The sequence below is a fragment of the Lytechinus variegatus genome, chromosome 19 (assembly GCF_018143015.1).
Source record: "Lytechinus variegatus isolate NC3 chromosome 19, Lvar_3.0, whole genome shotgun sequence".
Lineage (NCBI taxonomy): Eukaryota > Metazoa > Echinodermata > Echinoidea > Temnopleuroida > Toxopneustidae > Lytechinus > Lytechinus variegatus.
This window is the reverse complement of record NC_054758.1, coordinates 8300003-8327735: the sequence shown is the minus strand read 5'-3', so window position 1 is coordinate 8327735 and position 27733 is coordinate 8300003. Positions and strand designations below refer to the sequence as shown.

General features: G+C 37.4%; 1 protein-coding gene across 1 annotated transcript in view; it reads right to left on the bottom strand.

Annotated features, from left to right (window-relative positions):
• The window catches only part of LOC121405887, a 31050-nt gene extending 4221 nt beyond the window's left edge, over nt 1–26829 (bottom strand). The window contains exons 1-3 of the mRNA XM_041596877.1: nt 26717–26829; nt 26171–26320; nt 25479–25610 (exon numbers count right to left, since the gene is read on the bottom strand). Of these exons, the coding sequence (XP_041452811.1) occupies nt 25479–25610; nt 26171–26320; nt 26717–26738 (304 nt within the window). The 5' untranslated portion in view covers nt 26739–26829. The remainder of the gene's footprint in view (nt 1–25478; nt 25611–26170; nt 26321–26716) is intronic.
• Nucleotides 26830–27733: the final 904 nt, after the last annotated feature.

Here is a 27733-nt window from a genome sequence, read left to right as displayed (position 1 = left end):
AAAGATTTTTATGCAATATAACTGTATAAACTATGGTTGTATAAAAAAAACTGTTCAAAAATGGTTGTATAAAAGAAGGAGGCAAAGAAGAAGGCAAAGGAGAAACTTTTATGCTTTCAGTTTCATTCAAGATATTTATTCTTGCATTGCACACCTGCACAGTATGCATGATTTACATTACATACATAGGAGGCAATACTCCCAAAACTTTTTTTTACAAGGTATCACTTAAAAACACTATGTAACACTGTGGAAGACTCTGACATACTATATCGGAACACGGACGAGTAGATTCAATCCTGCACAGGGAAAGGTAGAAAATTTTGAAATGTGTACAAAATATGAAGAAATGTCCATAACTTATCATTGACGTATTTGCTGCCCTCTTGTTATCAATATACTTTTAAAAAGCAGAAATTTTCTTATTACTTGTTTCAGTAACAGTATTTTATTCCCCCCCCCCCCCGCTTTTTTTACAAGAAAATCATACACCTGTGTGCTTTCACAAATGCGAAAGATTAACATTATCCTAAAAGGATGGGGATCCTTGTAGTGATCTTAAGTATGCAGAAAATCTCAATCCAGGCATTGTATCTAAGAAGTACTCTGATAACTAACTTAAAACAGTGAAGAATTCACATTTTTTCATATTTCGAATAGCTATTTGATACATAAATTAATGAAAATTACATTGAATATTGGCATGATAACTTTAGACAAAAATGTAATTACAATTTCATGAAACATTGCAAATAACAAGACTCATCAATATTACATCTATTTCAACCTATTTCGATGCCGAAGACTGGGGGGGGGGGGGCTGATACAGCCCCTCTTATGATCTCGATCGCAACAAAACTTGGTATGAGTATTACTTGTCGCATAATCTACAAAACTACAAGATCATTTTCTGCGAACAAGCTCATTGCTAATTAATTATGCTAATTTATGCGTAGAATCAAAATTTTGCTTTAACTAACTAAATAATGCCCCTAAAATGCAAATTTGGGGTACACAGACACTTTATATGAATCTGATCAAATGTACAAAAAAAAAATTCAAAATTACATTTAATTTTTTTATGTATTTTATTGTTTTCTAAATTTCTCAATTGAACATCTCAATTTTTTATTGTTTTTCAATGGAAATTGTCGGGGACTTATTTGGACCACAAATAAGATGGAATTAATAAATTTCAATCAGTAAAAGGAAAAATAATGATACATTTGCCTAAAAACTCTATTTGCATTGGATTTGTACAGAAATTCACATTTTTGTTAAATTTTGGGTCTGCATGCACTTACGAAATGCATTATTTTGGAACCGCGTATCCGGGGGTCGGAAATTTGGTCTCAAAAGTTGCGCGAGACTTGAATGTAAAGAGTCGGTGAGCGACGCGGTCAAAAAACTTTACACGGCAGCTTTATTACGAAAAAAAATGTCGAGGGGGGACCGATTCAGCTCCCCTCAAAATTTTTTGACCATGTCACTCACTAACTTTTTACTTTCAAGTCTGGCGCAACTCTTGAGACCAAAATTGTGACCCCGGGTAAGCCGTTCCGAAATTACGCAACATTTTGTAAGTGCATGCAGACCCAAAATTAATCAAAAACGTGAATTTGTGTACAAATCCAATGCAAATAGTGTTTTTAGCCAAAATTCATAAATGTATCAATATTTTTCCTTTTACTGCTTAAAACCTATTAATTTTATCTTTTTTATGGTCAAAAGTCTCCGGCAATTTCCATTGAAAACAGTAGATAAACAAAGAAAAACAAAAGAAATTTAGAAAACAATAGAACACATAAGAAGTTATATGTGATGTTGAAATTTTTTTAAAATAAATTTGATCAGATGCCTATCTAGAGTATGTGAAAAAAAATTAGCAATTCAGGGGCATTATTTTATTTATTAGAGCAATCTATGATTTTACGCATAAATTAGCATAATTAATGAGACATGCAATTTTTTGCAGAATTTGATGTTACAGTTTTGTGATAATGCCATGGGTAACACGTGTGCCAATTTTCGTCTCGATCGCGCCATCCACGGCGGAGATCGTACGGGGGGGGGGCTAATTCAGCCCCCCCCCCTCCCCGTCTTCTTAGGCGTCGAAATAGCCCAGTCTATTTAGGGTGTAGCCACTGAATACTATGTGAGCAAAGCAAATATGAAATATATGTCCTATTACAGACCCAAGCTCAGCATTACTGCAGGCCAAAGTGAAATAAGTGTGCAATGGATGAAGAATTAGAGGGTGGTATCCAATTATGGTACAAAAGATCCTTCGGTTTTAATGCATTGAGCAAATGTTCAGTTGCTGAATATTTAAAGGACAAGTCCACCCCAACAAAAACTTGATTTGAATAAAAAGAGAAAAATTCAAAAAGCATAACACTGAAAATTTCAACAAAATCTGATGTAAAATAAGAAAGTTATGGCATTTTAAAGTTTCAACAAAATAGTTATATGAATGAGCTAGTTGCATCCAAATGAGAGTTGATGACATCACTCACTCACTATTTCTTTTGTATTTTATTATATGAAATATTTCATTTTCTCATCATTGTCATGTGAAATGAAGTTTCATTCCTCCTGAACATGTGGAATTCCATTATTTTAACATTTTGTGCTTCAGGCAAGGAGGTCCTAATTGCCAAATTCGTAAAAATTGACATATTGTATAATTCAAACAATAAAAACAAAAGAAATAGTGACATCATCGACTCTCTCATTTGGATTTTACTGGCTCGTTCATATAACTATTTTGTTGAAAATAAGCGAAACTTTGAAGTGTCATAATTTTCCTATTTTACATCTGATTTTGATGAAATTTTCAGCATTGTGCTTGTCTGATTTTTCTTTATTGATTCAAATCAACATTTTTCTGAGGTGGACTTGACCTTTAAATAAATTCAACGATGGAACATTCATAATTAGCATTGAGAAAGTATCGAAATGAGTCAAATTTATCCTGGCACAACAAGTTGGAATAAAGATTGTCATCTAAATGTTTCAGACATGCCTTAGAAGATTCTTTCTTGTATTTGCATGAAATCTGGAAAGATGATGTGTACTGGACTTAAAGTTCTTACAACAAAGATAACAAGAACTGTTCTGCACCAAAAGGTGAAATTATTCACTCTTTAAATTAGCCACCCGTCATAAAAAATGCCATTTGACCTAAAAATATTTACATGTGATCAATAGAATAACAAACAAGCACTCCTCTTGACCCCAACTAGACCAGGCTTTTTTGGCTGCTCTGTGGGGGGGGGGGGGGGTGCCCCGGGAGCCACTTACATTGATGAGTGGATACCATGCGCGACCTAAAAAACAGGTAAAAAGGATGTCTTTTTAGGTAGCTTGTCAAAAGTCCATGCACCGTTCTTCATCGTTCTTCCCGCATCCGGGTTTTCGCTTCGGCTTTCCCGCCCAACGTTCCCTTATCTTCAAAGGAACGGCCGCCATCAAAGGCCCTTTAATGCCACCGTTCTTTTGTTCGTCTTTCCTGCAAGTCTTAATTTCTGTCGAAAGGCCGAAGAATCTATTCTAAATAGCTCCCTCTACGACCAAAACAAATGTGTGCCTTCATCATGTTCATATTGACTGTCGGATCGAGAGTTCGGGTCACTGTTCTGAACTGTGGTTCGCATCTATCGGGTGCATTCATAAAGCCACGGTAGCTTAAAAAAAAATCACGCATGTGTCAAAAATCGTTACTGATCTTTCGAATTTGCTGCAATAACCATGAAAACCTCTTTTCTTGCAATTGGAAGACAGTCAATTCATGTTTTAGGTGGGAAAACAAGATTCCACATATTTTCGTTTCGTAGGCCCAAGCCATTCGTAGAATTCACGTCGACTTGGAATATTAATTATTACTCGCATCTCAAACAGGTGTCGAGAACGCCCCCATCCCCCCCCCCAAAAAAAGGAAAAAGAATGATAAAATAAATATGACCGGAACAGCTTAGCGCTATCATGGCTATTAGGCATAGAAAGATAAAAGATTTACAAAGATTTATTAGAAACTGTTTTAAATAGTTTTTTCATATTTTTGACGGGCAACCATTTCCCCAGGATAACATATTGTCTCTTAATTTTCTTTATCTCCATGTTTTAAAGGAACGGGACCAAAAGGGATTGTGAAAAGAGGAAAAAGAAACTAAGAGGTCAAAGGGAGAGAAAAGGAAGGGGAAACAGAGAGAAATAAGAAAATGATATTTGGATGGAATAAGAGGAAGGGTGAAAAAATGGAGGAAATACAGTTGAAAGGGGGGAAAAAACTCGAAAATTTGAGAGGGGTTCTCCCGATTTCTGCCTCTGCATCGAAATCAATATTCATGAGAAAGCAGAGTTGTGTCCTCGCAGAAACCGTGATCAGGTGGGGGTGAAATTATTTTATGACTTGCGTCTTCGGAATGAGAGTACGCATGCGCGTGGACTGGATATTTACGAAATTGTGGTCGTCTATTTCGAAAATTGTATGCCATGAATGAATCAGCATCCTCAAACTTCCTGTACCCTTCTATCACTGGGGGATTTAGGGGGGGAGCCGCCCTTGCCCCCTTCCATTATGAGAGGCACAATTAGAATTTGTAATGCAAAATGCAGCCAAAACAGAAGAGTGCCCCCCCCCCTAAAAGCGGAACCTTTTTTCCCCCTGTCATGGATCCTCCCCTGACCTTTAGACATTATGTTGTATAGATCCGATTCTTGGTTGGATTTACATTTACAAAGGCCCCCCCCCCCCCTATTGGCAGAGCAAAAAAAAGGGAAAGAAAGAAAAAAGAGAGGAGAAAAAAAGAAGAGGAAAACATAAAAGGAGGAAGGCGAGTGAATAAGATGATGCGAAGACTTATTAAATAACTTTAATAATCATTACGCCACTGGGACAACCAATTCAAAGAAATAATTAAATATCAACCTTGGGCGGCCGATCGGGGAAAATATGGGTGAAAAAAATCACCCCCCCCCCCCCCCCTATTGGCGGAGGCTGGATCCGCCCCTGATTTAGATTTACATTTTATTCACCCTATCGATCCCTCTCGGGGTATGAGAGTACAACATAAAAACAACATATAACAGACTAAAGTATAACGTATTAAACGTAATGTTCGGAAATGAAGATAAATACCAACTGTGGTAACGATCTGAAAATCAGAATCCAATGAACTTTACCAACGAAGTGTTTGTATAAATGAAAAATATTTGCCAAATAGCCCTGTGAAAGAAAGTCGTAAAAGTGCTGAGAAATGAGCGATATAAGCACAGAATTCCATCAAATGTAAGGTATTTTTCGAGGCAATGTTATAATACACTCTCCACGTATGCTTTTCTGTTTTAGTTATCATCAGAATTATCGATATTGAGCGGCGATTTCATTATTCTACAAAGATAAGTGTATATTAATGTACTAGGTCTAGATTTATGATGAATATTTCGTATCGAAATCGTCATGTAATCATATTTGAAATTGCGCCTGATACGTTGTGCTGTACATGGTCTATATCCTCCCATAGTTATCGATATCGTCATCACCGCTGTTACTATCGCAATCATCTTCATTTCTCTATTATAAGTATTATCTTCGTTAACATTTCTATTATTTCATTATAATTTTATCATCATAAATCGATGGGGTGGGAGAAGGAGGAGGAGAAGAAGAATTACCAAGGAGAAGCAGACGTACATGTAGAATGGAGGAGCAGTAAAAAGGGATGAGATTAATAATGAGAGATGAGGAAGGATACGGAGAGGAAAAGGAAGATAGAGAAAAAAAAGGAGACGCAAGAAGAAAAAGAAGAAGGACGAAGGAAAAGCAGTAGGAGACGTATAAGAAGGGCAGGTGGGCAGTGATATTAGCATTAGGTCAGTGCTCTAAAATAGATGGAATGTGATTATTTATTATTAATATTAGTTAGTACACTTACTGGCCTAAAAGCAAAAGCAAATAGGGCCATGATATAAGCTTCTCCATCAAGAGAATTGAACATTATTGACCTTTCAGGATTGCTTGGCATTGATATTCATCGAACTGTTCTTAGTCATTGCCCTGGCCTATCATGAAAAAGCAAGATCAGTCACCCGTTTAGTAGAGAATCATTGACAATAGCATGCTCAGCGGGTTCGCCACAGAAAACAATGGGAGAGCTAGAAGCTCACAGTCTTGAATTCCCCATATCCGCTGCCGTGATTATTGTCGTAATTTCAATAGATAAACCTACTTCAAAAGACCGTTGGCCCGCCCGATGGGGAATCTTTTGTAATAATGTAGTGTATTAAAGTATGTGTATGCAGTAACTACCGCCCCGACTTCTGTTGTGCTATTTAAAAGATTTCTTTCACCATCATCGAGTAGCGATTAGCGTGTAAAATCGCATAAATTATCTCACAAAACGGATCTAATGTTCATGATTACCAACATCACCATAATCATTACCATTATCTTTCATTTTTTTAATAATAATAATAATAATAGCGGCATATTTACCCAGGGTAGCCACTTCAGTTCCGAAAACTATTCTCCCAGAGGGCCCTGCTATTATTACCCCGGCTTTAGCACGGCTACCTTGATCGGGCGCTCGAGCATTCGAGGAATTTCTTCCTACCGGGTACCCATTCACCTCACCTGGGATTATAAAATTGATACTGGAGAACGATTGGAAATAGATAATGAATGAATGATGATGATAACAGTGATGATGATGGTGGTAATTAGAACTTTGATATTGTGCTCTCTCATTAATATTGATTTCGATAAGGAGATCGGGAAACGCACGCCATTAATAGTAATTTACATTATTTGTATACCACTTACAAGTGAAGCACAAAATATGTATCTAAACGCTACGGAACAAATAGAAAGAGAGAATGAATTTCACCAAAATTTAAAGTATTTGCACAATTCACAGTAGGCTGTAAACGATATGGGGCTTCGTATGCGGAGGGAAAGGCTATTTAATCCCCCCCCCAAAAAAAAGTTTTAACATTGACTTGAATTTCTCTCTTGAATCTGCTTGTTTAATACTTTCTGTTAGATTGTTCCAGAGTTGGATCTAGGGGGGGGGGGGCATGGGGCCCGCCCCTCCCTCCTCCCTCTATTTGCGGAGCAAAAACAAAACGGGGAAAGAAAGACAAAAAGAGGAAAAGAGTGGAGAAAAAAACATAGAAGGAAAACGATTGAATAAATAAGATGAGGGGAAAACAATTAAAAAAAATTATGTCATGTCATTATATAAAAATTTCGCTCCTGCTTCACGCTCGCATTGCCTTTTAGGTGATTTACACATATGGAACTCAAAATATCAAATTTTGAAGTCAATATACATAACATATTTCAACTCGGAAATCGAACTTTCATTTTCAAAAAGTGTTCTGTAAAAAATTATTTTTTTTTATTGTCTGAATATCAACATTTTCTGCTCCCGCTGCACGCTCACAAAATTTGATTTGTCAGGTACCTATTATTTTCCTGTATTCCATTTTAGTTATCAGAATATCCCTATTCATGTCAGATTGTAAAACATATTAGCTAGCGCTGCACGCCCGCATATATTTTATGACAGTTTATCAACAATTTTCGGCTGGCGATTTGTGCGCACATTGATTGTTAAAAATATATCAACTCAGGCATCTTATTCGTAATTACAAAAGTGCTTTAAATATATAATATTGACAGATTTCGCGCTCTGATTAGGCTTATTAATTAATTTATTGATAAATTGTCCCCTTTTCAGAATGGAATATCAAAAAGTTTCATCTCGCGATTTGATAAGAAGAGAAATAGGAAGACAGTCATAATTATCACATGATGGAATATTGTTCTTAGAATATCCCGGCCCTATGTCAAAACTCAAAGTAATAATAATGAATCATATATGTTCCTTTTTAACTGTGATCCATATCCACTCACAATTCTACAAATCTCAAATTTTCCTCGCGCTCGCTTCGCTTGCTTAGCTATGTATTTACCTTTTTCATGATTACAAAGATTGCTTAGAACTTCTATTCTTCAGGAAGAAAAGTAAATATTTTCAGCTCACGCTTCGCGCTCGCATTATTTGATTGTTCAAAATATGTAACGTTTTCATTTACAGATAATTAAAAGTAGCCGTTAACAGATTCTTTTTTATCAGAACGATCAATGCGTACTAAATTCATTCATCTCGTTTAGGATCACAAGCATTGCCAGAATGCTATTTTAGGACAAAATACATGAAATAAAAAATTAAAAATTAGCGCGCGCTTCGTGCTCGCACTATTTAGATTAGGCTTGTGAGATTATTTTACATATATTTTTACATTTGATTTAAAAGAATAAAGCTTAAAAGTGACACTATTTGGTTTACATATTATGAAGCGCCTTCTCATATTCCAATTTTACCTTAAACGTAAGTATTTTATTTTCAAACGAAATCTATGAAAAGGGTGCAGTTAGGCTTTCATTTTGATTCCAAATAGTCTCATAATTGGGATTAGTTGCAAACACGGTTTTCGAATAGAAGGCACATCGGGGAACATCAAAGTATCAAGACAGTCACCCGCGCTGACAAAGTGATAATCTCCCCTTGACATACCCCTACCAATCAAGAGGTCATCTTTCTATTGAAATCCGCAACCCGTCAGACCACCTCTCTGTTCAAGAATATACGTTAATCTCCCCAATCAAGAATGGGGTAATTTAAATCTACCTTGTCAATGGGGGTAAGCCGTTAAATACAGCTTGCAATGCGCTGGCCCATGTCATTTTCAACGTCCGGCTTTCGGGGAATTAAAATGAGCATCAAATGGGTAGTTTTCTTGTTCTCGTTTTGTCCCCATACTAGAACCCTGATTTTGTTTCTTTTCGTAATGTGCATTTTGATATGGTTTCCATTATATTTCTTAACATTAGCCTTTATAAAGAGCAATATTACATAAAACCTATTTGGCGTTCGACTGATATTTTATCAACACATTTTTGATTAACCATGTAACTTCCCTCTTTATAGGTCTACTCTTAATGTGAACATTTGAGTTATATTTATTGCCTACCAACTCTCTGTTTACCAGGCTAAAGTGAAGGTCCTCATTTGTGTATGAACGACATGTTCTCATTAAAATACATGTTGTGAGTTTCAAATAAAGGGGACACACTTGTGTAAAAATGGCATATTTACATTAAAAAATTTGATAAAGGCTCTCAAGGGGGGGGGGGCACACGGACCAGATGATCCCCCCCCCCCCGGGATTCACTACATAACTGTACCCTCTGATGTGCAGAATATAGACCCCCGTATAGACCCACTGACTTCTTTTAGTAGAGGTCACAAAATAGACCACAATACTTTTGAGAGCCCAACTATTGTTCAAAATAAATACGGCGCTGATTGGATTGTATTGTGTTACTCCGGCAGGATCCGCACCAGCATGCACTCCATTCTTGTTGATCTGGTATGCTAAATACCTCGGTCACATTTGTTCTAAGGCGAGTCGAAAACAGTCATTTTAACAGTTTTTGGACCTGCTAAATATAGGTTTTAATAAAATGAATAAAACGGCTGTTTTCGACTCGCTGTATGGCCGCCGTAGAGCAAATGTGACCGAGGTATTACCATTTTCTGTATGTTAATTTATTTTTTGGTGCATATTTGAATATGCAAGCTATACAGAATGCAGCTATACGATTAACAGGTGAAGTACAAAGTTGGAAGGGAAACTAGGCCAAAGAGGCTTTCGTATTACTAACTTTACGTCGGTAAATTATGTTTACCTTAGACACTGGGAATCTAATTTGCAATAATTTAACATACACACATTGCAGATTAATTTAAATATTTGATAGGAAGAAGAAATCAACGGCAATATACACGTATTGTTCAAGTCAAACGTGAAGGTTAAAAAAGAATAGGTATAGAAAAGTTTTAGAAAAATTCAAAGGAAGAAATAAAGTTGGATGAAAAAAGGAACCATCAGAATTAAGTTGACAAAATTGAATATTATAAGTAGAACAGGAAAATTGAAAGAAATTTGAAAATCCCCTCCCCCCAGCGGACTGGTTTGAAGGGGTGGGGTCACCATGCATAAAATCATGGTACTTGTTGAGGCCTCAGCCCCAGCCCCAGCCCCAGACCCCCTTCGGTTATGTGGCTCCAGGATGGTAATCAAGAACACTAGGTCACAGAGCACTCTAGATCACAGGGGAAATTTATATAAGAGAATAAAGACGGATCCCAGGTAAAAATATTTTATAGATTTTCCTGTCCAATATCATCATGTCGGAGTCACTTAAATGTGTTAACTTGGATTTTCATTCACGCGATATTTTTCATCGGTCATTAAAGTGAAGAATGTGATTAATAGAAGACGCTATAATTCCTTTATAAACACTCAACTATTCATGGTCAAGACTACCTCAACTTTGATAACTTCAATATTCATTTTTAAGTGTTTTTGATTTCGTTCGAAGGTAAAGATGTTTGTAATGGTCTTAAAAAGTAACGAAAGTACTTCTTGTTCTGAATTTCGGGCAATGAAATTCAAGAATTGTGCATTTAAGCTACAATGACCGATATGACAGCTTGAGCATCCAATTTATTTTTTAAAGTTCAAATAAATTATATTTTATTCGTTTGTTTTGCACGGCATCTGTATTATGTGTGAATATATAAGTTTCTAGAATTCAAATGTTTAAACAAATGCAGTGGCGTACCTAGGATTTTCCACAAGGGGGGGGGGGCAAAATCGCCCAAAAGAGTCCTCAAAAAATGACATTTCACAGCAAAAACAAATTGACAAGAGGGCTAAATTAAACATAGACCTATGTTAAGCTCAAATTTGAATTTCAACGCTGCCCTTAGTTTTCAGCCTTTTTTCCACAAAAAAACGTTTGCATTTTATGTTTTTAGTGTTTTTTTTTCACAGTAGCGTTTCAGTGTATTGCTTTAAACGCCATCATTTTTGGACCCAGGTATGATTTATATTGCATCTTTTGCGTGGGGTTTTGCATTTCGTTTACAAAGATGTTAAGGTCAATTCCATATCTTTCCTTTTCACCCGACAATGCTGACTGTGCGGGCTCAGTGTGATGAAAAAAAAATCTTACCCTCGCCTGAACACTTACTTTCAGAAATTCAATTTCTTAACGGTATGTTCTTCAAAATAAAACAACACGCTCGTGCTAAAGGGCTAAAGCTTAATTGTTCTATTAAAGAAATGAAATCTAAATCTTATTGAATTTTGTCATATACTGAAACCCGAAACGAAAAATTATCAAAAAAATGTGAAAGCGTAACTTTTGAAGATATATACCCCACTGAACTACGCACACCGATACAAGGACACAACGATATCCAGATAAGTGACTAGAGATCGCTCGTTTAATAGTTTGCCTAAGACGTCGATATCGTGGACATAGAGGGCGCTCATGTAGAAACATTTTATCGAAGAGCCAACCGGGGGTGTCAAAAGAAAAGATAAAAGCGCACGCTTCCGTTTTCGCTGCAAAAGGGAACGCTGTCGTCTTAAATGGCAAGAGCACTGACCCGTAGGAAAGAAAAATGGACAATGGCACGCTGAGCGGGTTCGCCGCAGAATATAAAGGTAAAAACGCACGCACACCTTTGACAAGCCGCCTTAACGACATGGCACGTTGCGTACGTAACGTGATAATGGTGTAAAAAACACAAATATAATGAAAAAAGGGTATCTATTTCGCTAGGAAAATCACGTGTTTAGGGTCAAATTTGCGGGGACGATAAAACAAAATAAAAATGTTTCATAAAGGATGTCCTTTTTGCCCTAACACTTCGTGTTTAGAGTCCGATTTGCGCGAGGTGTAGAAGGTGGGGTCGTACCAAACCAAATAAGGTAAAGCAGACAACCGAAGGACCCGTAACAATAAAACATTCCTATACTTGTTTTGGGTTCATTTCAGGGAATATTTGCCAAGAGTATCGTTTTGTTTCCAATAGTTGTTAAGGGTAGGGTTTCACACGCCAATACTTGTTAAGGGGTGCATGTTCCGAATATGGAAATTACGTGTTTAGGGTGCTTTTCGAGACCCCATGGTCGCGCATGGTATCCATTCGTGAATGGAAGTGCCCCCCCCTGCCGATCACGCGAGCAATTTGCACGCTAGTGGTGTGCGATGTAATCTACAAGGCTGTATGGTAAAATTTTCCAAATAATGATATTTTATATGAATTAATTTATGGGTAAATCATATTTTTTTGCTCTAATTCACTTCATATCATAAAGCTCCAAGAATGCTAATTTTTGGTAAAAATATTCTTTGTAGCATTCTTAACAATCGCAATTGAAAAAAACTTCAGTTTGGAAATCAATTTCTTATGTATTTTATTGTTTTAGGAATTTCTTTGTTTTTCAACCTTTTTTCACCAGATTTATATTATAGCACAGCCTGTTCGAAGCATATAATTATGCTAAAATCAATTGACTTCTGCTGTTTAAAATAAAAATCATAGCTTTATGAATAAGATGAGAAAAACTCAATTTGCATTGACTTTGTGGACGAAATCACGTTTTGGAACAATTTTTGGTCAGACATGAACTTACGAAATGTTGCATAATTTCGGGACAACGTACCTGGGCATCGTAAATTTGGTCTCAAAAGATGCGCGAGACTTAGTATAAACTCTGAGAGTGGCAGGGTCAACAAATCTCCCGCGGAGGAATGATCGCAGAAAATGTTGGGGGAAGGTTGTTTTAACCCCCCCGGCCTGTTTAGGGTTAAGAAGGGGAAGTAGGTGTTAATTAGCACCTTTTTCATATACTTGCTCACAAAACCTAAAATACTGTATGTAAAAGTCAATGAAAGGCTGCCAATATAAGGATTAAAGGCAAGGTTCATCCTGACATTGCATGTTAGCTGGTGACAATCCACCAAGAATAAGAGTTATGAAGTTTTAAATTTGTGACTTCACATGCGAGCAGCTCCCCATATTTTATGTGATATCAATTCTATATAAGTGCCTTTTCTAGGGAAATTGGAAAATGATTTTACCTGTGGATTCAATGTTACCAGAAACATTATTTCATACAAGCTTCTGATCAAAAACCATTTAATTATCATGAAAACCATTAAAAAATGGCAATTTATGGAATTTATATTTCATGATTGACATATTGGGAGCTGCTCGCATGTCATGTCACAAATTTAAAACTTTGAAGCCTCCTAACTCTGTTATTCTTTGATATTCGCCAAACTTTAATTTATTAATTTCTCTCATGGTTCTCCTTAAAACCAACTTGATGTCAGGGTGAAATTAGGTCCAAGGGTGCCACTGTGCAATCACTCCCAGGTATGGAACGCGCCATTGTCAATTCCTGTTCATCTCCTCTTTCTTCATGCTCCTTCCTAAATAAAGTGCAAAACAAAGAATCGAAGGGGGTAGAAGACCAATCACACAGACATCTAGTTGGATAATCTGTATTATACCTTACATACTAAGAGCAGGGTTGACAGGTAATACAGGAGTGGGAAATACTAGGTGGTAAATGATATTTCGAAAATCATAATGACAAGGGTTCACAAAACATGACAATTACATCATTCTACCAAAAAAAAAGAAATATCCAATACAATGACACTTTGGCTATATCACTGAAATTAAAGATCTTAATTGTTCTATTCTTTTGGGGCTATCATGTATAATGAAATGGGCAAGTGAATCTGGTCAACTTACGATTTTCAGCATGGGAAATCATGCGGCTCAGATTTTTTAATTGTGGTATTGTTAGCCAATATCTTCAAAGGGATGGTCAAAAGCTGAAAATATTCATGTCTTAAATACATAGAGTAGAATTCACTGAACAAAATGCCGAAAATTTCATCAAAATCGGATAACAAATAATAAAGTTATTGAAGTTTAGCAATATTTTGTGAAAACAGTCGTCATGAATTTTCATTAGGTGGGATGATGATGTCACATCTCCACTTTCCGTTTTCTTATGTTATTACATAAAACCATATTTTTTCATTATTTCATACTTGTGTGAATAATATGTCTCCTTTATAATGAAATAAGTTGCAGCAATCAATATCTAATGCACTAAATGAAATGTCAATCCAATTTTTCTAGTTCTTGGAGGAAAAAAATTGAATAAACCTATTTTCATACAATAAAATACAAAAGAACAAGTGGAGATGTGACGTCATTAGCCCACTATTTTCACAAAATATTGCTAAACTTTAAAATTCAATAACTTGTTATCCAATTTGATGAAATTTTTGGCAGTTTGCTCAGTGAATTCTACTCTATAAATACTTTCAGCCCGGACCATCCCTTTAAGAAGGACTTCTATTGCACTCCCCCACAAAATAAATAACATGAATCAGCGTTGATCTCATTACATTATTGAGGTAAAACCATAGGAGGTATTTTTCTGAGTTTAGAGAACTGCATTTAAGGAGATTTCAAGTCTTCGCAAGATGTGCAGTTTTGCATAGACATCCAACAACCATGACATACATGCAGAATAGGTATTGACTAAGTCATTGTGTGAACTTATTCCGTTGTTATGATTTGCGCTACAGAAATGAGATACTTAATTTAGTACCAGGATTATTAGATAGAACAAATAGTCAGATAGCTGCCCTGAACAGATTTCAATGTTGGGGTCAAAATTTTACTTGCCCACATTAATTTTTTTTTTTACCTTTTTGGGTAAGCAACTTAAGCACTTTGATATTTTCACTTGCCTCGGTCAAGTGAGCATGCGCTACAGTCAAACCTAAGTGCTCTCAAAGATTGCCAACAGTAACATTCTAATATTGTTCAGGAAAATCAGAGCTTTAACCTAAATTGGCCAAAAAATAAATAAATATATAAATAAATAAATAAAAACTTTGAAAAAGTAAGATGATAATCAATACTTACTAATTGGAGATTGATGAAAGATTCAAGACTTTGAAGTACGGGACATTTAATTTTGCCTCATTCCCCTTTCGTTCTGCCGATCAAAATCCCAGGAAGTACTGACATGACTGAAATCCAAATTTTCTTCATTGTTGACCTGTATAAATGAAAATACGGTTTGAGCAAAGAAGTTACCGGTGAAGGGAAAACAAAATAAGAATGGGAGCAAAGAAAATAGGAAAGAAAGATGAAGGTGAGGAGATATCAGCATTTTCAAACCAAATGTGTTTGCCTGCAAGTGAGATTCAATCTTACAAGTGGAATGGGTACAAGTATATAATTGAGATATTATAAGGATTGAAGGTAATAAAGGGATTCACCATGGTGATTTCAGCCAAAATGTGTATCACCCATTAATATACAACAAAATCATTTTATATTCAAAAGGCTTGTTGACCCCTGCCTGTGAGTGTGACCTTGGAACTGGAGGTGACCTTCAAATCTCTGAAGAACATCATCTCTCTTAGATTGGTAACAATTTATGAGTGATAGAAATTTAAACAAACAAACCAAAATCCTAACAATTAGCTCCAAAAGTTCTTCAACCCCTGCTGTAACATTTGACCTGGAGGTAACCTTCAAACCCCCCCCCCACTCCTCCGGGGACATCTACCATCCAAGTTTGGTAAAAAAATGGGCATACACTGTACATGGATCAAACGTTATGAGCTGTAATACAAAACTTGCCCTAATAGGCTTAACTTTGACCCATGCTCATCATCAGCCTGACCCATGAGGTGACCATCATGTTTGGTAAAATTGAAATAAATTTGCATATAACCATGCTTCTCTCCAAGTTTGATTAAAAGCCTTGAGTACAAAGTTATTCAAGTTTTGTCAGTGTTCCCATTTGAAATTCCTGCAATGCATTACTGCTACAAAATCCGGGGGGGGGGGGGGGCACTCGACCCAAAAATTGGTGGGAGTGTGAAGCGGGCGAGACAAAAAACGGGGGCCTTGGAGTGGGCTAATTGTAAAAAGGAGGGTCCTCGGAACGGGCTTCAGAACTACAAATGTTTGTGAAATGGGGTCCTTGGAACGAGTCGCCTGCATATGTGAGTGCCTTCATGCATACCTATGGAACGGGCATACGTGCATGCAGCTAGACCGGCAGCATGGGCGGCGGGTGTGCTAGCACAGAGGCAATGGTCAGACAGCGTTCATTGCAGCGGCTGCTTTTTCAAAATTACGACTCATTGTAGCACATTGATCGGAACGGCATAACAGAAAATATGCGAAGCTTTGGAGCGGATTCCTTTTTCACGAGAAGAAAATAATATGCCTTGGAGTGGCTTTCTTTGTTCTTTTTCTTAATAGGCTAAAAATGCTATGCCTTGGAACGGAAATTTGAGTGTAAAAATGGGGGTCCCCTCCGCTGCACATACCCACTATGCATTATATACTGAGTGCCCCCCCCCCCCTACACAATAATGCAATAATGGTGAATAATGCTGATAATGCTGTGCGCAGTGTTCAGCTGGTATTATGTTGAGAGTCAATTATCTCTCTTTAATGGCTTGTGCAACACGATAGTAAAAAAAAGGGTCTGTGTTACTTCCTCTTCAGAAATCATTACTCTGAATTGGTGTATGTTACTGTAGAACATCACTTGCTTGTGTCCATTATATTATGTTGGACAGGATTCGGTGTACATAAGAACACTGATTTCACTTTAAATTGTAAGCATTGTTATTCTTACACACCTGGAGAGGAAATATCCTCTTTTGCAGTTTAAATGCTAATTGATGCAGCTTTGTAGAAGTCTCCGGACTGCTACTGTAAAGGCCCGGTCCCAGTGACATTTAGGATGGATTGCGCATAAATTGCGGATAAAATTTGATTACAGACGCTAAACATCAGCAATATTCGTAAAGTATGCTGTTTTAAGACGGTTATTTTCCGCACATGTCCGTAATCGTCCGCAAAGGCACATTTTTCCGTTCCCAGGAGTTTTGGGCTGCCCAAAACTCCTGGGAGCGGAAATCATCCGGTTTATATGCGCAATGCATACGCAATGCATACTCAATGTATGCGCTGAATTTTCGCAGTTATCCTGTGATATCCGCAACGGACATGGGATTGCGGATAAGTAGCGGACTGGGATAGAATGCGAAACGAATGCATAGCGTGCCTAATACGACTTTATACCAAGCTATAATAATTTATAAAGAATGCTTACAGACTGGTCACGAATAGTGCGTTTGTATTACGACTGTTTCGCGAACAATTTGCGAGTACACAGCAAACATTCATCGTAAACCCAGATTACTATATAAATGTAACAGAAAATGAAATTTGACCGTCATTTTAAGAACAGTTGTGTAGAATATAGGATGTTGCCATGGATCATCACGGACATTTGATAGTTGCAGCCATCCAACAACATAACAATCTTCTCTTCCAAGTTCAACGTTTGATCCAAATACGGAATAGAAAGCGAAGGAGAAATCAAAGAGCTGTCTGGGTGAGACCTTGGATTGGCAGAAGACTAGATCTAGGCATGTACGATAGATTGATGGTGGAGCTGCGTAACGAAGATCCACGTGCCTTCCAGAACTTTAGGAGAATGCCCCCAGACATGTTTGACGAACTGGTGAACCGGCTCACTCCTCGACTGCTCAAGACACAGACCAACTTCAGAGCGAACTTAGAGCCAGGGCCCGTATTCCATAAACAAGATAAGCTTTTTGCTTAAGTCTTAGCAATTTGTCTTAGCATTTTACTTGTCTAAGAAATCTTCCCTAACGATATTCTATAAACTTTAAGACATTTGTCTCAAGTCAGGCGATATGGCTAAGCCAAAGTCTCAAATTCTATGACCTTCAGTGACCTAAATTGCTGCAGAGGTGACTGCAACAAACTTGCAAAAATGTCACAGAAGTTGTTTTTTCTTAAAAATTTGGATTTTATTGGAACTAATTACAACTATTGTAGTAAGAGAAGAGCATTCATCACCCATATATGGTAAGAATTTTTAATTCAAATTATCTATATTTTTGTTAATTACCAAAACATTTCAATCCCAAACCGAGTGACTTGCACAGTTTTTGGCGTATCAGTCCCATTTATTACTTTTCATGTATTGTTTGTCAAAATATAAATTGAAATATTCCTCTCGACATCTCTACTCTAACTTCAGTTTAAGTAGACCTAGGCCCCCTAAGGGAAAACCTTTTGAGACTAGTCTTTGGTCTAACATTAGGCCTACATGTAGATCTAGCCTAGGCCGAAAATCTATAATATTCGTCTGTTTGGAGGAGAATTGAACATTGTTTTGATTTTTTTTTATTTTCTTGAGACATGAACTGAAGGCTGCAAAATGTAACTTTGTTGTTAGACTCTAGTGCCATAGACATAGTGGAGCAACAGACACTGAAGCTAGGCTACATAAAGTACATAAAAACCTATAGGCCTACTAGGCCTATCAGTATTGGTCTAGGCCTCGAACATTCAGGACTTAGCCTGGTTTAGCCTTACTTATGACAGGGATAGATTTACATGCAGGGCTAGAATAGATCTGACTAGGTAAAGTACTTAGAACAAAAGGCAAAAGCTTCATTTCAGTCTCCGATTTTTTTTTTGCTAAACTAAGTTAACGTTACGACTACGTCTACGAATACGACACTCGACAGTCTAATTGTAACATTACTTTGGCCTAGACCTTAATCTCACCAATGTGATGACAGTATATGTCAGAAACTTTTAAATAACTCCCAGAAACAATGGTTATTCATGTCTACAGTGCTAGAGTACCCATCGCTATGCATTGCTTGCCAAAACTTAGATCTAGTCCTGACCTAGGCCTATATAGGCCTATGTAGATCTAAGTTAGATCTACTTCTGTTTTTGGTCCATCTGTTTGTTTGGAGGAGTTTCTATTTTATACATTTTGGGGAGTTTGTTTAGATCTAAGGTTTCTAGAAAACAGGCCTAAAATAAAACCTAGACCAACAGCTCAGTCTAGACTGGGGCCTAGATTTATATAAATTTACTAGATCTAGGTGGCCTAGCCTAGTATAGCTATGCTTTCTTCTATTCATTCTAGATTCTATTTCTAGCCTAACCGGTAGCCCTAACGCTAGGACTGGCTGATCTAGTCAGACTAGTCTACTGTTTGATCTAGAATCTCTAACGTAGGCCTAGATCTAGACTAAATGACTAAGACTAAAACTTACACCCTATCTAGATCTAGAAGTACAACTAACTATATCAATCTAGGTGTAGGCCTACATAGTATTAGGTCGAGATTTAGAGTGGAGACTTGTAGACTCTTTCAAAATATAGATTCTAGTTCTAAAAAATAGTAAATGTAGGCTAGTCTAGATCTCTTCATCTAACATTAGGCCTGAAAAGGGAAGTGAGCTAGGGATCTAGCATTGGATTATTTCTAGCACTAAAGGATCTTGATTTAGGCTTACATCTAAAGCTAGGGGCTGTAGTTTGAGATCTAGAGGCCTAACCCCCCCCCCTAAAATTAAAAACTAGAACTAAGCCCACAGCTACGTGTAGTTCTCCATGTAGCCAAACAAAAGTTAGCATTGACCATTGTCTTAATCTTATTTTGGCGTTGATGTTTGCAGTTACCAATACAAACACATGTTTTGATGAATGAGAAAATGTGTCTTGCAGATTATTTTAGCGCAAAACCTGCATTCCATGAGAAAATAAGAAGTAGTTTAATCCACATCATGCTTTTCAAACATTTATTGATTTGATATGCTGTTACCATGGAAACACATTTTCCAATATAGACTACGTCTTACAGATCTATACCTCAAAATCAATGTGTGAGCCAACTTTTATAAGAATTGGTTGAAAACTAAAAGGGGGTTCAAACTAAAGGTTTTTCACCTAATTTCATTATATAATATGTTGTTACCATGGCAACACGACTTTTGATACAGTCAAAAATATGTCTTAGACATCTTCAACTCAAGACTAATGTGTATGCCAAAATTTAGGAGAATAGACCAGTTGAAAACTGATGAAGTAATTCAATCACAAGATTTTCATTTATTTTTGGTATTTTTTTTTTGTTACCATGGCAACACAATTTTTTATATAGGCATAAAATATGTTTTGCACATCTTCACATCAAGACTAATGTTTGTGCCACATTTAATGAAAATTGATTAAAAACTGAGGAAGTAGTTGGAACAGCAAGATTTATACATAATTTTTGCCAATATATGCCATTACCATGGCAACACAATTTCCGACACATGCATAAATGTGTCTTGCACATCTTTTCCTCAAATCCAATGTGTGAGCCAACTTTCATGAGAATTGGTAAAAAATTAATGAAGTATTTTACACGGCAAAATTTGGCCATAATATATTGTTACCATGGCAACACAATTTCTGAAAAAGAAAAAACATCTTCCACCTCCTTACCTTAAGACCAATGTGTGTTCAAAATTTTATGAAAATCGGTTTAAAGAATGAGGCAGGAGCTCGAAATGCAATATAGGTATATATTCTAAAGTTTTGTTGTCTGAGAATTACCTTGAAAATTATATAGTTAAGACAACTCACAGCTGTCTTAAAGTTAGGGCTAAATTCTTAGCCATGTTGTATTTATGAAATACCGAATCTGCCGTTTTAAGAAAAGTTACTTAGCCATTCATCCTATATCTGTCTTAGTTGCGCAAAACCTCTTAGCCAAATTCTAAGACAAAATTCTTAGCCAATTCTTTATGGAATACGCATTTTGGCTGAGAATTTTATCTTAGACAGAAAATAAGACAAAATGCTTAGATTTTTTTACTTAAGCATGCTTATCTCGTTTATGGAATACGGGCCCTGGACTCAAAGTGGCCATAACCCTACGCCATCTTGCCTCTGGTTCAAAATACAGGGACATGCAGTACGGTTGGAGGGTCCCTCACAACACAATCAGCAAAGTTGTCAGAGAAGTATGTACAGCCATATCAGAAGAGTACCTTGATGAACAGATGACTTGCCCTACCAACGATGAAGAATGGCGTGAAATTGCCAATGATGCAGAGGTGGAACTTTCCTCACACATTCGGCGCGATTGATGGCAAGCATGTGGCATGCAATGCTCCCTCAAACTCAGGCTTGGAATATTACAACTACAAGGGCTTTTTCAGTATCATTTTAGTTGCCCTGGTCAGTTCTGGCTACAAGGTTCTTTGGGCTGACGTATCAGGGAACGGTTCCGCATCAGATGCTCAAATATACAACCAAAGTGAGCTGAAGCAAGGTCTCGAGAACGGCGACATTATGGGTTGGCCAAATCCAGATCCCTACCCAATGACACCCAAGATGTCCCATACTTCATTGTGGGCGACGATGCTTTCTCTCTGAGAACATACCTAATGAAGCCATACAGTGCAAAGGCCCTGACCAGGGAAGAGCGTATCTATAACTACAGGCTGTCGAAGGCCAGGAGAGTCGTCGAGAACGCATTTGGTATCACGGCGAATAGATTCAAAGTCCTTCTCACCACCATGCAGCACCATGCCGACACAGTCAGGCTGATACTGAAGACTTGCATTCTGCTCCACAACCTAATGCGCACCCGCTACCCAGTCCTACAGAACAGTATTGTGGACCGGCAGCTGAAGAATGGACAAATAGTTCCTGGAGAATGGCGAAGGGGCCAAAACCTTGTTGACACAGTGGAGGTTCAAGCACGACGCTGAAGAGTAGAGTGCTCTTCTTTTATATGGTCTCGATTCAAATGTATCACATTCGCAATGCGACCGTTGTTTCCGCACCACGTGCGCATTACATTCTCTATGCATACGTAATACTTCCGCATAATCGTTTAGCATCCTATTTTTGTCCGCAATACATGTGTTATACTTCCGCATTACTTTCGTTACATTTTCGCAATGTCTGCAATACATTCCACAATTTTACAAGCAATATCCCTCGTAAAATAGCATTCGCAAGGTAATTCGTTTTTATTCGTGATATTTTCGCTTTTAATCGTAATTTGTTCGCTGTACATCTTTTATGTATCCGCAATTTTAAAGTGGATTTTTATTTTTTTTTTGCCAAATTTAATGCGGATGACAACGAATGACCGAAATTTGTATTCGCAATTCATGCGTAATTCAACTTCCCCCCAGTGGGACCGGGCCTTAAGTTTGAATTGAGTATAACTATAAGACTAAAACTTACTCTGCGTCATTTTCTGGTCCACTCCAGCCCCTAGGATCTTTCTATACCCTGGATTAATCTTCTCCGCAAATTCCAAAGTCTGCCTGGACAACTTTGGCCACATTGTGAAAAGGGCACCAGGAGCTGCATCAATTGTTAAATCAAAGTCTTGATCAATCTGAAAATGAAATAAGTATTTATATATAAGCTGTATAACACATAATACAATTACCAGCAATACCATGTTTTCATACATTACCGGTACATTGTAATTAAAGTCATGCTAAATATTGCTCATTAAATAAAAAAATAAAACTTATCAATGTTTGTAACAAAAACCCTAGGTCACATGCACACACTGCACAAATCAAGTAAAGTCTAGTGAGCTTTGACATTGACCTTTCTATTTCTAACCATTTATCACATTTTTAAAAATATTGATCACTATTGGAGTAATTAACCACTGGAGAAAAATACTTAGTATTTGCAAAATGAGGGGGGGAGTTAGGTGGGGAAATTAATATCCCCCCCCCCCCGCCAGAGATTGACATTCATGGGAAGAAGACATAACTTAATCTTTCCAATCGGATTTCAGAACAACTTTTCCACTAATCATAGAATTATGACAACTAAGATGGAACTGAATTTTTAACACTGAGGCAGAGTGTGATCCTATGATCTTGCACTATATTCTCAAGCAAGAAAGAGAATAATTTTGGAAATTCATAATCAAAAATGCATTGTTCAACTTCGAACAATTAAATTTAATTTTTTTTCATAATGCGAATCCACTGCACTAAGTAATCAAGTTATTTTACCATTCCCAAAAACTGTAGATATTTGTCAAGAATTTCTGCTGTGCTTGGTCGCGGGTTTCCTCTAGTCAACTCATATCTCGGGACCGAGGTTCGTCACATTAACAACAATGTTGTCAGGTGATGAGTAATATTGCATCAAGTAGGTGTCTTCTTCGTGCTCACCTTCTGCAACATTTAACTGTGATAAACATGAATCAAAGATCAAGAATAGTAACATTAATTATTACACAAGTTATCTGACTATTCTATAGAGAACTGATGGAATAAGTGGATAAATTGTAGAAATTCTCAATAAAAAATTCCCCTGTGCACAGTGGGGAATTTACATGAAGTCAACCTAAATGTAATTCCTGTATCTCAGATTCAAATTAGTTTCTGATCATTCACAAACTGTACATACATCTGCAATTACAATGTAACATTTAGATCTGTTGCTATTTGCATGTAGGCCTGTCCTCGCTAGGCTGGCCAATAATAAGGGACTATTGGCCAAGCTAGGCCAGGATTTAGATCTAGGTTTGGACCTATAGTATAGACCTAGATTTTAATGGGGTTTAACATACACATATGTAGACGTACACAATTGAATAAAGTTGACTAGAAATAGATCTAGCCAGGCCTACATTACACGTAGGCTATGTGCTTGAGGACGGCCCGGTCCGAGCTTGTACCGGACCTGGTACCTCGCGCATATCGCATCCGCATGCGATCATCGGCAGTGAATTATTTGTGTGTGAGGATCTTTATCACAGTTCATGTACGCTATAATTCAAATCACCAATTTTGAGACTAATACTAATAGAAGCATGGAAAGAAGTGAAACTTTGTGTAAAGATCGTGATGTTGCATGAATTTAATATTTCACCCCCATAAAATCCCACCTTTTGTCACTCAGAATATCAGATCGAGTTCATGGTCTCGAAGTTCGTGTAAGTGGAGCATGGTGTAGGCTAGACCAAAAGCTTCGGTCTCTGTTAATGTTGGTTCTTCAGCTGAACTCCGTTGGCTTCACTCACCAAATACAGAGACCGAAGTTCTAGCGAGATCTGTATAGGGACTCAATGGCCATATGTTTATGTACTTAAGATCGGACAAAAGGGAAGTGAAGAAGTTCCGTGACAGCCAGGGTAAGTCACTGTTTTTGTTCCTTTTAACTTGATTTTTCTCCGTTTTTTGGCAATTAATGCCAAGAGGGAATATTAATTTGCATTTTGGTTGCAATAATTTTCAATTTTTTTATTCATTAAAGACAAAAATTGAAGAGCCCCGACGGGAGGATTTTGCATTGCAAGTCCCCTAATGGTGGCTGCACGATAGCGAGCCGTCTGTGTACGAGGAAAAAAAAAATATTAAAAAAACTCCTCGAAACAGACGGCTGCCAGCTGTCTAGGTGTAGGCCCTAGTGGTAATTAAGTGGAGTGGATCCTGCACGAACTTCGCTCAAGGTACCATAATCTGCGCACATGCGTATCTGCGCAATTCTAGTAGAATCTATGCAATGCAAACTTTACACATCTAATGCATAGACAGATATTTATTGTAAAATCCTACTCACAAAGGTGGAAAAATAATGAAATTTGGGTATTTCTTATGACAGCCTCAAAATGCAGCCTTTCTCATCAAAATCTCCAAATCACGTGCAAAAGTGAATGGGTGCGCAGACATGATGGGGCACCATTTTTTTCAATCTCAAAATGACTGCCGGCCGAGCCGAGGTTTTTCCAATAAAATCATAGGCCTATATTTCTGACTTGGCGACCATCATATAGAGTTACACACGTACATGCACACACAATAAAAGCACTGCAACAACGGTAACAATGCATTGACTTTTGAGATTATTCATGAACATTCACTCGAAATCAAGCACTGAATTTACCTCTAAAGATTGGAACTAAATGTGGGAAGTCCCACTCCTGAAGCAGGTTTGTCACCCCCAAATCTTTCATTTTCTAAAACGGAGATTAAACACGATTTTTCCAGTGCACTGCAGCAGTCTCCGAGTCGAACATACTCAACGCCATCTTCCGACCACTAGCATAGCACTGCGCACGCGTACGCATGCGCTTTACATGTGCCGGTATCTTGTACAACCCCCTGTTCAAGCCTTCTGTCTACGGACCTTAACAGGTCAATTCGCCGTGTTTTATACCGATATTTATCAAAGCTTAAACATGTGCTGTTCAAAAAATTATACAGCACCTCTTATACAGCGATATTTTGTACAGCGTTTTTACTGTGTAATTGTAGCAAAAGAACTACATTACGGTCACACACAAAAGGCTAAATATTTCAATGAGTCAAATTACGAGATAATAGCCTGGATCCCGTCTCATAAAGATTTGGTATGATAACAAACGAAAAATTACTATAACAGGTTAAATATCAACAATGATATCGAACAGTCTCAGAAGCTCTGAACTGTAATTAACATTATGAAACAGGACCCAGTCCAAGCGCGAATCCAGCATCAAATCCTACAAAGCATTATGGGCCCAATCGTCTGGGGACAATAGTGACTCTATTACGCTTGTGCATGGGCCCATACATTTCTTTGTCATAGCTGATGCTGGATACGCTAGTGCTCTCCACCAACTGGACATACCTTGACAGCCTTCTCCTGACCAACCATCCTCACAGCTTCCTTCACATTTTCCAGTGAAAGCATCACATGGCATCCCTCCAGCACAGTGACAGTATTGAAGGCAGTCAACACCGAACCTTCCTGGAGTACATTCTGTAAATTTAAAATAAGAGGAACGTACATTGTGTAAAGGAGAGATAATTAATGACAAATCCTTCCACAGGAAGGATGACAATTTTCCTTTGATAGGCAGTTGCTATTTATTTACACATTTTCTTGGCATAACGAGTTTGTACAAATTCAGTTCTGAAAAAAGAACACAAGGTACATAAAACCAATAGGAACTGGGAAAATTCCAAAAGATGACATTGGGGCAATCTAAAAATATGGAAACCTCGCACTTTATATTAATTTAAAAAAAATCAAGGGTATGATATACCATTTAAAGCTTTCCGACACTTGACAATGCTTACATCTGTCAGGATGTCAGGATGCGTTTGTATGAAGTAGATAACACAATGAATTATAATTTCGGTGAGATGACTGGATACATGCAGGTATTATCTTCTAGATATCATATAGACACGGTTGATGGGGATTGATTAATGGGTATTCCGTTCCCGATACACCGATGTATGACCTCATAATAGCTCTTTAATATGAATATAGATAATTATCGCTATTTTCGTATTGCTTATTGCTCCAGAACTTACGTTCATCGCAGTATATTCCTGTATAACCAGAGAGGCAGTTGCATCCATAAGGATCGGGTAGGCAGATCTGACTTCCGCTGCAAGCATCCAGAACATTACCAACACCACATTCGATCTCGCATTCCCATCCAAATTGGTGTTTCCCGCATGCTGCAATAAAGAATGATTTAAACAGTTATTCGAGCGATTACAATTTCTTACTTCAACCGTATTCAACGAGAGCTAGTCGTTTCTGTTATGCCCTGAAGAAATGGATTTCCTGAAATTGCTTTTCTTTTCTCTCTCTTTCTTTAGGTCGTTTTAGTTTTTAGATTGTACTTATCTTATAACAATCTTACGTCTCCAAGAAGTGTAACAATCGAATCGACAGAACAAATGTAAGATTGTGCCAAAGTCACAAATTTACGTAGTGATTGTCTTGGTTGTTTCCTTTTCATAGGAGACTCATGAATATCCGTGTGTGTTCATTTCTGTCTTCCACTGTGATATTGATATTGCTTTAACTATCCCTTATTTTGTTTTACAGAGTATGAGATGGCGACTCACCAGTTAAACAGTTCTTGCCCATGAATCCTGGAGGACAGATACACGTTCCTGATTGAGGATGACAGATTCCTCCATTGTAGCAGTTATCACACAAACGATCACATAACGGTAGGTTCCATTGGCCACGTGGACAATCTATATATAACATCATAAAGTATGGCATAATACTACATATTCCTGAATGATTAAGTTTGTCATCTATATGATGACTGGGATAGTGGTAGAACACATATGTGACTCGGCATACCGAAATGAGAGAGAAGTCGCAAATGAAAATTCCTAGAAATTCGACAAACTAATAAAAAAGTCAAAATTTTGAAGATTTTTTTTTTTTCATTTTTAGATTCTTCCATGTTTCATAATTACTGTGTGAAAAAAATGAGTGAATTTGATGACGGGAAAGTGATAAAATAACAGTTTTGATGCGAGTGTTTTTTTTCGGTCAGTTCGAATTTTTTTTATACTTGGCACGCTCGATTTCATCGAATTTCGCTTCATACTAAGCTCCGCCCCTAGCAACGTAACGCCATTGTTGATTGGCTATTCATTTAAACTCAAGTACAGCTGGCGGCGTCCGCCGACCGTCCGCTCGATCGGTTCAATGAGCCTCAAAAGATCAAAAGCATCGCTTTCAATAGGTATTCTGAAATTGAAAAGGGGGCTTCTGAAAGTTAACAAAACGGGATTCAACTTCTAAAGGGGTATTTTTTGTAATAATGGTAGTTGGTACTAGGCGGGGGCGTTAGCGATAGATTGATAGGCCTACCTGATTTAGAGTGTATAGCTAGCTTGTCTCGCGAAAAAGGTCATGCGTAAACGCAGTGTTTATATAACACGGTTTGTTGGCGGATATTAATTTCATAAAATATAACATGGACATGTTGAAGATTCTCTTTATTATTTGCAAGTGATCGGGATGTTTCGATGAGAAAACTCTAATTTCAAAATAAAGGGTTTAAAATACATAAAAGTGTTGTATGTTCGCGAATGTGGGTTAATTGATCTGCAGTATATCAT